We start from the raw sequence: 16,291 nt of genomic DNA on the forward strand, positions 1-16,291 counted from the left end.
TAGAGGCAACAACCATTGTCGAATTTATTCAACGCAAAGAAGGATGTGACGAACCAAAAAAACATATTGTTTTTTTCGTATTACGGAGATAAGCTGATAATAACAAGATTTTGGAATAATATAAAATATGTATAAAACAAGATTTTTTTATTATTTCCTCGTTTTCTTTAAGAAGGCATAACATAAGTTAAATAAAAAACATTATCATTGTAACAGTGTAGATATTTATATATAATTAAATAATATTTGTAACGACAAAAAAAAAAAAAATACATATCTTTTTGGGGACATGATATATAATAATGATTAACTCTGGTTTTTCGCTCAAAAAGTTCTGTGTAAAAGACTTAAAATAAACTTAGGCAATGTTTTTTTCTTTTTAAACCCTCATAATTAGAAAAAATAATCATACAAATTTGAGTGTCTTTTACAAAAAATAGGTACATCTACATCTAAATTACATATTTTTGCAATAATAACAGCTAATAGTCCATTAATGTGACAGAATAATACTCAAGAAATTTCCCCCATTCTGTGTGTCGAAAAACGCATAAATCCTTTTTTATCCACACAAATCGCAAAAAAAGTGTGGCTTGCCTTTTAGAACTAAATAAATACGAATTTATATAAAAAGAGCAAAAAATTAGTAAAAATGTATAATAGCTATTCAGATATATATATGTATATATTAAAACACGATATAAAATATTACGACGATGAGCCTGCCGCCGACGACCTCCATTTTCTGCGACTCATTTTCCAGGCAGAGTTTTACTCAAAATCCCTTTCGTTTTTTCATCGAGTTTCTCAGGGAATTTGATATCAAAGGAGACAAGTAGATCTCCTTTGCATGAAGTATCCTTAGGGTATGGCAGTCCTTGGCCAGGTAAGCGTTTGACAGCGTTGGGTTGAATGACTTCCGAATAGCTCAAAGGCATTGGATTACCAAAGAGAGTCGGTACACTCAATTTTACGCCACAAAGAGACTGGAAAGGAACAAAAAGAAAAGAAAAGTGTTAATCCTCATTGTTAAAAAATATATTTACAAACAGTTGACATTTTGATCAAGTAACAATTACTGTGCGTTAAATGTTTTTTTTTTTTTTTGTTATAAAACTGACCATGGAATTAGACACATCAAATAATCACGGATGCAGCTTAGGGATCATACATTTATGACTTTAAAAAAAAGTCCAATTTTTAACCCACCCCCTCCCTCTCGATTGGTTACCGAAAAGACCACTCATCAGAGGCGCCCTTGTCCAACTGGACGTCATGAATATATCACCCTTTAGCTGGTTTTTCTTTATTTCCCACTAGAAAACTGGTTCTTAATTTTGTTAGAGGTATTGAACCCCAACAGTTTCATATGACTATTCACAGAACCCTTCTTAACTGGTCAAGTGGAGTGTGTCATCACAAATCATGTGTGTTTTGACCTCCGGAGAACCCCTGAGACTGACTCACCGAACCCAGGTTAAGAACCACTGCTCTAGAAGGAATGGTCAAAAAAATGAAATTGTCACTTTTTTTCAGGCAATCAATTCTTTTATATTACCCTTATGGGGAATAAAAATTATCCGTGATTATTCTAGGTCTCTAGATTTCCATACACTGTCCAATTTAATCATCAACTACAAATTCATTTTATTTTGCTATTTTAAAAATTACTTATGTATTATGTATTTAAGAATTATGGAACTGAGTGACACTTGAATGTTAAATATAACAATATATTTAACAATTAGTAATTGTAAAATGTCAAAATTACACCCTTAATATATTAAACATTAAATGGAATGAAAATCCTTCCATAATCATTATCAAAAGTACAATTTTAAATTGAAATGATTTGTCTCGGTTATAAATCCTCAATTCATTTTCTGTCTTTTAAACATATAAATTATTTGGGTTTTTTAAATATTCAAACATTTTAATGAGTAAATTTATCATAATATCAACATTTAAGGTTTTAAAATCTAGAGTTTTTTATAATTGGTTGAAAATGCCTCTCTGGCTTTCCAAAGGCTATTATTTTTTGACGACAATCTTCGATTGAAATCCACAATGTTTAAATCAAGTACTCCTATGTTGTTATAAATCTTGAATATTTTTTCATGTTATAAATCTTTAATTTTTCTAAAACAAAGTATTTTTTTTATAGAAATGATTTATTGGAATTTAAAATTCTTAAGTTTTTTATATCTCTCTTAAACCCTATTTTTCAAATTTTCATACTCAATCATGTAAAAAAACACTTTTATTTTTGAAACTCCTACGCCATTTTCTCAAAATCAAACAGGATACCAAAAAAAAAAAAAATGTTTAGACTCTAAAAAGACGATGCACATCTTTCTTAGATAAAATCCACATATTATACAACAAACACTGGTTGGTCCAAATGTCCTCTATAATCAAAATATAATATGGTAATTCTAATTTTAAAAAGATAATAAAATATAATAAGTTTCCCTTCGTAAGATCTAAGGAGTAGTGAAGATGATCAAATGTAATCTGAATACGAAAAGGGGATTTGGTTTATGCTCATAAAATGTATAGTAGTTACTTTAATATTAAAATACAAACCAAAATCAAATATACACATTGACTAATTATTTCCTCACTCCACAAAATTCTAAAATAACAGTGTTGCCTCAAAACGTCAATCCTTACCTCCGTTTTAGGACTGCCTTAAGGCACGGAAAACATGTTTTTTTATTACATTATATGTGAGTAAATTTAAATTTGCATACTTAAATACAGTCATATCTTTGATTACGAGTTTTAATCCGTGGCAATTATGTGTTTGACATATAAAACTCACTTTTTTTCTACAAAATATGTTTTATCTATTACTCGATGAAATGATGTAGCGAAATTTTTGCATTTAGGAACAGTTTAAAAGGTTCACCCTCCCATAATTTTTTACAAGTACACCCCAAAAATGTTTAAAAGTTGTAATAATAAAAAATTGTAATGAATAAACACTTTTTCAAACCCTCACAATTTTTTGGTCCAGAACAACACCTTTTTTTCTATCACCTAGTCCAAAGGTGAGTTGGCCTTTTCGGAAGAGTGAGTAAAGTAAATGGATTTAATCCATCTCCCTCAAAGTATGTCTTCTTATCATCAATTTTGAAAAAAGGGATTCTGAATTCCCGAAGCAATGTCTAACGAAAAAAGTGTTTCGCTTTCCAAAGTATTACTGTTTGTTGTTCAAAAATTTCAATTAAAACTACTCAATAAGACTGTATCTTAACATATTTTTGAATATAAACTTATAAATAGGTGTGGGAAAAAAAGAATATTTTACCTTTAGTAGAATAACATCAATTTTGCCGGAATATTAATAACTAATAAAATACAAATTTGAGACAGGTATTGAAAAAACTTTATACAAGAATATTTATTTGATTACCTTTTTTTTTTTTTAAATAAAATATGGTTCTAAGACACTTTGCCGAATCCCATTTTGCTGAACGGACAAAATATTTTTTGGATGGCCTTTTTTTTATAGAAATATATATTTTGTATGACACAAGAAAAGGAAAAAATAAAAAATGTAATATAAGTTTTTTAAATATTAAAACAGTATCTAATATTTCAAATCAGACAAATTAATTACAAGAATTGGTCTAATTTGTGTGTGTGGGGGGTATCGTGGTGGAGTCCTCCACGTCTTCAGACAGGAACTTGCCCCAGGTTCCAATCTTGACTGAGAAGACTAAACTGGATATAAATTTTAAAATTGAAATATATACACCGAGACTGTGGCATCTCTGGGCCCATTTGGGATGGGGGACTTGCCCCAACAGTTTGTGTAGCCCCCCTCTTATTTTTTTATGATACATGCTTATATATATATATTTGAAAAAAATAAACCTATTAGGGCATGATGGACAAACGATGTAAGCTCAACCCCAACTTAAATACAAAAAAGTAAAATCCAAAATATATTTAGTAATAAAGGCAAGGTCCAAATTATATGTACTTAAAAAACAAAAAATAGCTTAGTCATGGATACCCCCTCAAAAAATGTATTCCTTCATACTCAATCAAAAATGAGATGGGATTAAAAGTCAGTTATGAAATTCTATATATAAAATTATCTTTTTTTGACCAAATTGAATCATACTTGATAATTGCTTTTGAAGCACTCTTTCAAGTGTCACCACGAAAAAAAAAACCTCAAAATTTTCCCACAAAATCTATTGTCTTTCCACAGCTCCATGATTAATAACATCAATCACACATCAGGGTTTTCAATGGTATAAGTAGGCCCTGTCTGCACGTTCATGAATACTCCCTTTTAACAAAAATGAGTTTTAGTTTTTTGTACAATTGTTATTCAATGGAAGAATTATTCTTGTGTAAGGCTCTTGTAACGATATAGTGAGTCAGGTGTCTATCCAGATGTTAAAATATATGTCTCGAGGTTTTGTTAATTGTATGGGATTGATGTGAGGGTTTTTTATGTTGTATGTTTATATTATGAAGATACGAATATAAATGAAGAAATGGGTGGTGTAGTGTAGTCCCCCATGTACAGATCATGGAACAAGTCAAAGACAAAAGAAGGTGCACCCTGCTATATTTAGAGCTGAATGATGATATATTATGTACGTACATACATACGAATTGACCTTGTATAAGTATTATATTTATGTATAGTGTCCCTCACAAAATGCATATCGTTTTTCATTAAATATGCAAATCTTTTAACCTTAGTATATCACTACGGCATAGGTACACAATAGAAGAAGTGGGGAAAGAATTCATGCAATCACTTCATAATAATAATATATAGGACATCATAATTCAAAAATCTAGGGAGTTAATTAAGCAGGAAATCGAGTGGATTTAAGTGCATTTTGCAAATAAAAAAATACAACAAACAAATACAATTTGTAGTTCATTTGTATTTTGCTTATCTCCTTACAAATATAGAGTATCAGATAATTAATTTCATATTTCTAATCAAAAGTTTCCTCCATATCTAGTCAAAAAACGATGTTTGCTAGAGTCAAATGATATATTTCAAATATTGGGTATAATTTAAAACTCAATATAGCCTTCAAACGGTTTTTGGAAGCGATACAAGTCATCTTCACCATGACATCTCTTCTTATACTGCATTGGTGTAGACTCTGAAGCATTGGTATTGTGGTGAAGTTTGCAAAAAACCTTGCTCTCAGCATGTATCTACAAAGAGTAGTCCAGTGGTTTGGCATCAGGCGAAAATGATGACCAGATGGTATTATTCCAAAAGGTCATGTAATTATCAATTATGTTCACAGTTAAATTGATATTATGAGGAGGGAGGGAGACCATCTTTCCATAGAACGTCATGGAGTTTGTCTCCCGCACGGAAGAGTTGGACGACTTTTATGCAGTTTTTCCAATTTTAATAATATGGAAATTGTGATTACGGTATATGTACACTGTACCGACATTTTTCTATGACCAGACCGGGTAATTGTTTCTGCAGAGATTCCAGAATTTTTGATACTCCCAAGTCATTGAAATAGCATCTAAAACCAGAATAAATGGGAGTGTTGTATTTGACAAAAAAAATAATGAAACATGTCTCCAGACAAGATGATTTAGGACAAAAATCAGTTATGAGTTATATAGTTTTGGCCTTTGTCACTTTTTGACAGTTTTTTGAAGGTATTTTTATACAAGGTTTGATTATATATAGAGCAATACATGAACAATCCGAGCATTGGGGCATGAGTGTTGTTTTCGTTCATTAGTTTGTAAACAATCAAACAGATTACGGAAATATAATACAACTCCCTGGATGATAATATTATTATATTAATACATAAACTCACATAGAAAGTGTTCTAAGAATTATTCTCGTCAAGGACCACTTTTTTTTAATTCGTCACACCACGTTGCGGATAATATATATTGTTTAGCTTGTCCATACCCAATTGGCTCTATGGATATAACGGCTATTTGAGACTGCAAGTCCTAGTAACAAACATTTGATTTTTTGAATATTAGTGTATTTTAGATTATTTATCAAAAGGGGCCTTGAAATTAAAAATCGGTCTACATCATACGAACCGATCGAACGCAATCTAAATTTGATATTGGTGTATACATTTGTTTAAAGTAACCAATAATATTATTATACTTATATCTCAAGCAGGGCAGATTTAGAGGAAAAATGAAAACTGGTCATGCCATGGATATATGATACTCTACTCTGGACTGTTCCAGACTGTCAAGGATACTCAAAAGAAGCTTAACTAGTAGGTTCAGCACACTGGTCAATAACAGTAATTTTTATATGAATAATATATTATATTTTTCCTCATACATGATCATCTTAAATTATAAATCAATAGCAGGCCCAAGGGCTCACGCCCCCATGTTGTGACACAAACATTTGAAATATATCAAATTATGTACGAAAAATTTATCTGGCAATCCAATGTACTTTTAAATAATGAATGAAAGAGGCCTTCAACTCACCATCCAGACATAACCAGATTTGTATTTATTTATTGTTATTAAAATATTACCTAATCCCCATTAAATGACGATTTATATTAAAAAAAACATTTTTTTTAGAGTGTGTCTATTTGTAAATATATATAGGAACAAAATACATCATATTTAACGTCACCTCCTTAGTAGGGGGTCTTAACTAAATAAAAATTCAATGTCAGAACGAGCAAACTACAAATGAATGCTTTAGTAGTAATAAAAATAATTATAAACACCTGCATTCGAACCAGGATCGTGGAAAAACAAAAAGAAATAGTTTTTATAAATGTGGTAAGTTAACACAAAAACTAACTTGTACAAAAATCCAGATGAAAATCTTATTTTTCAAATGACAGCGTGCGAAACTTTGAGCACATCCGCAGTAAGAACAGTGTGTGTTGTTTTGGTGGCTAGCCAGCAGTGTTTGTCATCGATCAACGAAGGATTTTCCCCCCACTATTGTGGAAAAGGCAGTGTCCTTGTTGAGATCCACGCCGGATGAGACAATGTTAAGATTGCAAACTTCTTAACCTTGGACAAGTTCTTTCCCTGGACATATGATTATGCTCTATGCTACACTCCAAAGAAAACGTTGACTTGGTTGTCATAATTTTTTTTTTTTTTTTGACTCAGTGTTTAGACTCCAAGCTCACCGGACCTCAATCCCATATACTTCTTTGTATGGGACGCAGTTGAGCTATATGCAAACATATCTTCCTGCAGCACAAAATCCGAGCTGATCTCCAGGATCAGGGATGAATTCTGGAATATGCCAAAAGAGACTGTCATCAAAAGCATTTCCTTTTTCTGTAGTCGAGTTGATGCCGTTATTGACGCCAAAGGGGAGTATATTGAATAATAAATATAAAAAAAGTATTCCCCTTCCATTTGAGATCGGTTTTTATTAAAATCGGATAATTAGTTTAGATGATGAATGTTTGATACTTTTAGTGTGTAATTTGCAACTCATCCAAAGGAAATATCTAAATACTTTGTTTATAGAAATGGATTATAATTCATCGAAGAATACTATGTAGTAAGTACTCAATTATTTTAAAAATCTAGTTAGCTTTTTTGTTGACGGGATATACATTGTTTATAGAGCTATAAGTAGAGTTGGATCGGTCCTAGGTCTGCATTTCTAGCTAATTAGTCTTATTTATCTTCCCGTTTCAGTACGTTATCAGTAAATGACGTAGTTAGTAACTACCCCATATACGCTGTTATAGTTACCATAAAAGACCGATAAGGACTGACAAAATTTATCAGGAGCTGGCCGATAGAACTGCAGTTTTTTAAGATTAATCCAACACTAAATTTAATAGGAGATGGGAAGAGGTTGTGTGATTTTCCAAATGTTTTTTGGAAGGCGAAATAGAATGGAATTACTATACATATTATTGACTATAATAACATCAAATAAGTAACAATGTTGTCGTAAAATTGATACTAAAACTACAATATTACGAAGGTAATCGTAAAACAACTACGTCTTTATTTCTATAACGTATAAACTTTGAAATTTGACTCATATTGGAGTTGAAAATCAATTATGAAATCCCATTCTTTTTGCTAAAGGGAGTGTTTATAATATATTTATATCTCTATCTACATCGATGTTCTAATCATTTTCCATCCCTTTCTCTCTCATTTTAGAAGGAAAATGCGAAAATAAATGAAATAATAATAAAGAAGACAAGGAATAGAAATAAAATCTTGGCAAATACTTTTTTACTCCTTCCTTAACTTTTTAACTCTTCTCAAAACATGTACGTACTTGTAAAGGACAAATAATAATATAACTAAGTACGTATAATATGTATTTAAAAATTCTAGTTATTCCTCTCTCCTGGCTTTAAAAAAACAACAACACACATTTCAGATACAACTCCATCAGTAGTCGTCGTTGTAGGGTTAAGACACTGAATGATTTATGAGAATGTTTTTGTGTTCCCTCTTCTTCATTGTCAAAAGTGCATTAGAGTCTTAAGTATCAGTGCATTATTTTATTATTTGTCCAAAAATTGCATCAAAAGAATACAGAGTCTCAATTGGTTAATTAACGGTACCTTACAAATCATCACGCAACCTCTTTCAAAATGGCTACTTTTTACTTTACTACTTATTTATGTCAAGGAAATATTCTAATGTCATTAGAATACTTATTATTACCTTCAATTCAAAACTATGAATAATACTAAGGATATTTTTACTTCTTTTTTTTCTTTTTGTTGAAGGAATAAGCAACTTTTAAGGATAAGAGGTAAAAAGAAGACGTCTTCTTTTATAGCTTTCTCCTATAATAAACATATACTTATTCAATAGATAAATGCTAAGCATTTAGTTGTCTAACTAACACTAACAGAAAGAGAGAGAGAGAGAGAGCAGAGAGTGAATAAAAACTAAAATTCACAAATAATACACAAACACTTCAAATATGAATGATAAATTTCGATGTTATACATCTCAGCGTACTAAGAGTCTATAGTATTTAATAATAAGTATTAAATATTGACGTGTTCTAAATATTAAGTAATAAATAACACTCTGAAATCTTTCTGGATATCCTTGAGACAAATTAGTTCAATGTCCTATAGCATGCTGCTCATATAATATAAGTGCCCAAAAGTGGGTTAATTCCTTTTAAACTTTACTGTTTCTCATATTTTAATCAACAACGTGCTATCCCTTCATCTAACTTAATTTTTTTAAATAAATATTATGTTTGATAAAACAGGAAAACTGCAAATTATTGAGCTCATTTGGAGCGGAAGATGCTTATAGTTTAAATTGAGGAAATTGCGAATATTTTTGCTTTTGAATGATCCTAGAAAAGATTATTTATTTCTCCGCCAAACACTGTATATATATTACATTCTAGCGATAGTACCTGGTATAGACCAGAGTAATTTAGCGTCGGTTAAAAACAAATTTTGCTTGAATGTTATAAAACATAACTTCCCAAAAAATCCTCAGTGTGACTCTCACACTCAGACGTAGCTACTAAATACTTGATGTTCTCTCCTCAAGAATGAAAGAAGAATAATAAGAATTTGAGAAGAAAAAAAAAAATATGATGGGATAACTGATGAGCCAGGGGTACTTAAGTCTCCAGAGCGCTCACTAACAAAAATACTTCTCCCTGTATACACGCTCAAGTCTATGTAAATGCAAAACGTCTGTGAGATTTCATTAATATGACTACGTTGTCCATTCTTAGAACAGAAATATGAATATGATATTCATCAGGGAGCACTATATACAGTGCACCCTGTATACGCGCTCGATGCTATATGCAATATTCCTGTAAGATTTCATTAATATGACTACATTGTTATTTTTTAGATCAGAAGTATGTATAAGAATATGATATACATATTTTCAAACATGCAATCATTATTTTTTACTCACTAAATGGCCAATACTAACTTTTTAAATACTTTTTATTATAATTAGCACGGTTTTTCGCAAAAGAACCCATGTTTCACTCAATTCAGTCTAATGCCATAAACTCACTGAGTACTCAAATTGAATATCATGGTCATATATTGAAATGTACTAATTCCCTTAATGGAACATCCTTTTAGATTGAAGGAAGCAAGAGTTGATGTTATTATGCATACCCAGGAGTTCAACTTTGATTATGTTATTAAGATTAACAAGAAGAAGATGAAAAGTGGAAAAAATCATCAAATAGAGTACTTTGGGCGTTCTAATAGAGAAAGCAAGGTGTTTTTGCACTCTTAGACCCCTCTGAAGGTGCCTGCTAAAAACCCCTTTAATTAATTAACAAGGTGTATAATATTTTATACTGAATAACAAAATACTAAAAAGTATAAATTGTACAATTTTTGACTCATAACATCCTACTTGGTGCGGTATTTGAGGTCTACAAATAACCAATTTCGACGCGAAAATCCAGTTTCCCCTTTTATTCAAATTGCCCAGAGACATCCAACATTCACAAACTCCGTTTTTTCTTTGTCTTCGGCAGAAAAGGAGGTATTTTTGCAGGGGGGAAAAGTATTAACCTGAAAACGAGAGAACCTACTGTACAGAGTCTCTAGAATAAAATTTACGGTTAAGTTATTATCTTTTTACGACTGAAATAGTTAAAACCCTGCTAATCCAGTTACATTATTGGAATCCTAAGATTTCAAGCTTTTAAAAGAGGTGCGCCACGTGGCAATTGCTCCAAAGATGTGGAAGCAACAACACCAAAGGCAACGAATTGTTGATTGACTCTACGCCGATGTGGGTTTATCTTGCTCTACAAGAAGCTGTTTACTGTAGATACGCTTTACAACAGGAACAACGACAGCTGATCTGCTGGGTCAATTAAAGAATTGGAAGGAGTCATCCAAACCAAGTTTAAAGCCTCAGTTATATTTTTGGATGTCTCTTTTTCCCAGTCAATGGGCATGAATTTACTCCAAAGCCTATATTCAGGTACTGCCGAACGTTGTCAAGCCCTGGATTGATACTAATTAGGCTAATTGAGTATATGTTTGGCAACAAGATGCTGCTGCTATTTGTGACAAAAAATCTCAAAAGTGATCTCTAAACAATTGCTCAAATTTTGTGGGAAGGAAATGTGGCTCCCCTAATCACAAGACCTAAGTCCTTTGGGTTTTATTTTTGGGGCGTCCTCGAGAGGAAGACTTGCTACGTCCACCATTCAAGTGCCAATGCACTCAATGACTAACCAATCCGGGAATGGGGCGAAATGGAGCAGGAAGAAATCTGTGGGGATTGGCGAAGTTTTGCCCTCGTCTCGAAAAATGCAGCTGCCGGTACTACTTAAACAATAAAAAAGGTCCCACAAAGCACAATATTTATTACGTGGAAAGACTCCTTCTACCAAAATCTTATATAAAGAGCTAAGTTCTTATCTCTTTGACGTGAGAACAAGCAAGACAGATTATAATCCATGTACAAACATATACATTATCAAGATATTAAATTATTTAGAATGAATGATCCGTCAATGTTGTTGAAGTTGATTCAGATGCAACAATATTTGTTCCTTTGAAAAAATTGTGAATCATAAATTCTTTAATTACGAATAAATGCAAAGAGAATTGCTGGCCAGATCGCCCACGAAGGAAGTATGTACAAAGTACATACAATTTGAAAATCTTTTTTTTTTCAGTGTCTAATTGTGTTTTTTTGTAGTTTGTCTCCATAAGGAGGTGTAACATAGTACAAAAGACTTTATCTGTGTACTCCATGCGTCATGTTTAAGTGTACACTTAAAGAAATGCTCATTGATCGAGTTTTGACGGGAATTTTTTAGATAAGTGAAGTTGCAGTATATTTTAATTATAATTGCCAATTGTTTTTGACGGCCGTGTATGGTATAAAAAGCGATTTGAAGGCCAAGGAACCGTCGTCATCAAGTCTGGCTAGGTTGGAAACAAACAGTAAAAACAAAGGCCATGATTATGCGTGTCAAATACCCCATTGCTTGAAATCCAGTGACGATTCACGATATGCCCAAGATAAATTTGAACAAGGTTGCACTCTGAAGGATCAACTATGATGACTTGGGAACAAAATCAATAGCAAGGATGAAGAAACATCTCATTACGACGGCCATAAGGGAATGGAGGTTGTCTAGAGCCAAGCTTCTATTGAATATCTCCAAGAACATGTGACCATCCAGTTCCTCCGATCTTAATCCTTGCTTCCTACAAAAAGCATCAGAGGTCTGTGAGATCTTTGGAGTCTAACATCAAGGCCGTTAGGTTGACTTGTTGGATAAATACATCCGTAGTGTTTATGCAGCCTTCAGAAACAGGGAGGGCCGTCACTGAGGCTGAGGGAGGCCATATTGAATACAAAATGTCCATTTCAGTTATTGGACAACTACTAACCAAAGGCGTAACGTAACTAGTCATTACTGTTCGGTAAATGAAGAGTCAAGAGCTTCCCAATTTTAGTATATACTAAGAGAGCCAACCTTTCAAATTTTACCAAATTTTTTGTATCGGTTCGATACACTACGAAAACCACTACAAACAACTATTTCTGGACTTTGTTTTCTGTTGCTTTATCGCTGTGAGATACAAAAAAGATATTAATGACGTCTTATGCTCATAAAAATAATTTAACTCGACAAGTTTACCACTATGAAAATAATTGGCAAACCCCTTGGAGTAAAACCCCGGCTCTAATACGCAATCAAGGATCAAGTCACAAATGATGAAGGAAGAAGACATTTCCTGCTTCCTTTGGTTTGAATCATTACATTATAACGGATTATTCATGTATCCACCCACAGTCTACCAACACCTTCACACGGAAGGTTGACTCTGATAGACGTGTATAGTCTTATGAATAGGCACTTACAAAAAAAAAAAAAAAAAAAAAAAGGGAGATTCCTTATGATAGGTACAAATCTGCGTTTTCTAAAAATGGCCAATCTTATGATGGAAGAAAAATATTGTCACTCAAACAGAACTACCCGGAAATGAATTGAGCTAAAGGTTACCCGTCGAATAAAACAAACAATTTGTATGTAGTGAGATTACATAATCCATAGAATATAAACCCACGTTGTGATGCAATTACAACGTGATTTTATCTCTTAAAACTGTTGTACATCGTGTTCCACAATTATTTGACACTTGTTGCCATACTATTCCTGTTCAATTGTCCGACTTAATAGACAAAAGTTGTCTCTTATATTTTGACCTAGTTAATATGTATTCACTAGTGTTGGGTTCAATCTGAAAATACAAGACCGGTCTGAGACACGATTCACTTTTTGAAATAAACATAGATTCGCTGTATTTTCATTTACCCCGTTTTCATTTATTTCCATAAGTTGACTAATGTATGATTTAAAGAAACTAACTCTACGTATTATAAACTCAAAAAATGTTAAGGATTTTTATATTAATTTATATCAATCAATGGTCTTCATTTAGAATCTGTGTCATTTCATACACTGTCATGGATACTTATTTTGCTAAGATTCTCAATTAAATATGCATATATTATGTTAAGTAAAACGTTCCTAGCGTTTTTTGCTGGATGTCATTAGTGAGCTATTGTTCTCATGATGAATGCATTACATAAAAAGAAGCTTAAAGTTTAAGCGTACACTTAAAAAAAGTTTATGTAAACTTTTGTGCTACGTCGGTCCAAAATGGAAGTAAAATAAAGAGAAAATTCGATACGGTCTTCCGTATCTCTACGACCAAGGTGAAAAGGTGGAGGAAGCGGCCATTTTTTGTTTGCTGTTTATGGACCCAAGACAGTATCGAATGCAACAGCTATGCGATTCCTTTTAGGTAAAATGGGCGTCCGAAATGTCTATAAAATAACGGAAATCGTCGAGTTGGACCGGCTTGTGAGGACTAATTTCCTGGTTGCCCTGGAACTGAGGATTATTCAGAAAACCGTTTCGAACCATCTAAATCGGATAATCCTAACAATGTTAACTTTATCGTCAAAATAAAGCGAAAAAAGGCAATTCACAGTTAGCAGTAAGAAAACAGAAAAGGCTAGTTAGTAGAGGGGCTATAATAGTCCACTGCCCCCTACTCCTAATCAAGAGAAATTTTAAATAGGAGTTATATTCAGAGTTTATTTTCTAAAAAAAAGGTCATTAGATCAAATTCAGGACCATGTCAAAAAATCTAACTTAGGATTTTTTTTTATCAAAAAAATAAATAAGACCCTGTATATGTTTTTTATAAATTTTCCATTACCATCTGACGGTAGAGAGGATTAAAAAAACCTTTATGATTTTTAGTGAACCGAACTAATTCGTTCCTTATTAAAAGTTCACTCTTGACCGCTCTAATTTTTTTTTGTTTATGATGGGTATCCTTTACAATTCAGTCTAAGGTCTGAGATAGGGGTTTGGATCGAAATATCGGTCGTTCATAAAGAAGGAAATATACTTTATGAATATGGACTACAAAAACGATTCCTAAGTCAGGCGTAGTAAAGGTAATAATATAATGTTTATTTATACTTAATGAGTACAAATCCATCTGCGTAATTAAAAGAACATTAAAAAAAAAAAAAATCAGGACCGAACCCGGTTGAGACTCGGTCTTGGATCGAGTCTCACCACGTGTATTTACATACATACTTACTATGTACAAACGCCGATAATGGTTGAAGTATGACCTAAAGAAAATTTAATTCCACTTCAATTCAGTTGGATTCATTACAACAAAATATTATTAGTATGAGTGAGGAAGTAGAAGCAAGGCTTTTTAAGATGAGTCAGAGTGTAGTTGAACCTATTACATACCAACTTCTACCTACTATAACATAGATCCATATTATGAAGTACATATGATGGTTATAACAGTACATATTTGAAAAAAAAAAGGACCAGATAGGCCCATCCTTTACGCTTTTTTTTCAATGGGCAAAGCTATGAATAATCATTAGACATTCATTCAATATTTAAATAAGGAATGAATATTAATTGAACAACAGTCCTGAAATGAATAATAAATACCGCATGTCCTAACAAAAGTAATAGAGACGGTTAATCAGAGCCGTCTCCAGGGACTTTAACCCCCCCCCCAAAAAAAAAAAAATACATTTTTTATCGTCAGCACTACATACATTTTTTGTCTTTTTAACTACAATTTCTTGAAAAAAAGGTCATTCTGTTAAATTCAGACCCTTCCAAAAAAAAATCTACTCTAAAAAAATCTCAAATAAGTTTTTTATTAAAAAAGAAAAAAAAGTTGCCGTGCACGAAGTCCTATTCTGGAACAAATAAACAAAACTAACTAATCACTAACTACACGTGAACACATGCGGTCGGTACAGGTATTGTTATTTTAGGGGAATAAGTTTTATAAAGGGATCCAGGAATGCTCGGATTTGAAAAGTTTAGGTTTAGAAAGTTTGCTGTGGGAGTACTCGCCCTGGAAAAGTTCGCCGAGAGAAAGTATCCCCTTTTATTTTAGGCAATTTACTTTATCAATTATAATTCTTAGTACAAAAATACCATTTTGCTATAAATTTATACTATTAAAAATGTTACAGAATCCGAATTTTCACAAGAATCGCCTTGGATTTTTTTTTTTTTTTAAATCGTTTCAACACTACTAAAAGGATCTATTTTGACCCTAAATCCCTTTTTTTTTAATATAGCCTAAATATTAAATTTTGACTCTATAATCTTTTCCCCCAATTAAAATAACTTGAGAGTCCATAAACTTTGGCAAAAATAATTTTTGCATTGCCTTCCGCAGAAAATGTATTTGTGCAGGGAAGGGAGGGGGTAGTAAACCAAAAATGGGGCAATCTAATGTACATATATAATTCCAAAAGCTGTACGCAGCAAGACATAATTTTAATTGTTATTACTAATATTATTTGAGATTAAACCCCTTTTGGAATGAAATCCGATATTTAATTATTAACTTTGCAACAAGAAGTTTTTTTTTTATTAAAAAATGCATGAATTTTGCAATCCTTGAATAATAATGCAAAAATATAATATGTACATAGGTATTTATAACAGCTATGAAATCAAAGATATCACGTAGTTATCAATAACACGGATTATGCAAGGAACATACATACATATTAATGCAATAATTTTTCACTTCATTCACACTGTGAGTCAAATTTATGGAGTTTTTTTTTGTTTTGCACGAAATACAATCTATTGTATCACGCAACTTTTCCTCAAAAATAAATTGGGGAAAAAGGCCTAATATGAGGTGGTAGTTAGTCAATTCCCCCAACTATGGAACTAATTCTTCAATTATTATTGGGAATTGTTTGCAATTAAACGCTATATAAT

The 16,291-nt window shown here is 32.1% G+C and overlaps 1 protein-coding gene across 2 annotated transcripts in view; it reads right to left on the minus strand.

Moving 5' to 3' along the window:
* Positions 1-207: 207 nt before the first annotated feature.
* Positions 208-16,291, minus strand: part of LOC121114018 (dnaJ protein homolog 1) — a 64,709-nt gene continuing 48,625 nt past the window's right edge. For both annotated transcript variants that reach the window (XM_040707823.2, XM_040707824.2), the window contains exon 4: positions 208-986. In XM_040707823.2, coding sequence (XP_040563757.1) covers positions 753-986 — 234 coding nt within the window. In that variant the 3' untranslated portion in view covers positions 208-752. The remainder of the gene's footprint in view (positions 987-16,291) is intronic.

The sequence above is a fragment of the Lepeophtheirus salmonis genome, chromosome 3 (genome assembly GCF_016086655.4).
Source record: "Lepeophtheirus salmonis chromosome 3, UVic_Lsal_1.4, whole genome shotgun sequence".
Lineage (NCBI taxonomy): Eukaryota > Metazoa > Arthropoda > Copepoda > Siphonostomatoida > Caligidae > Lepeophtheirus > Lepeophtheirus salmonis.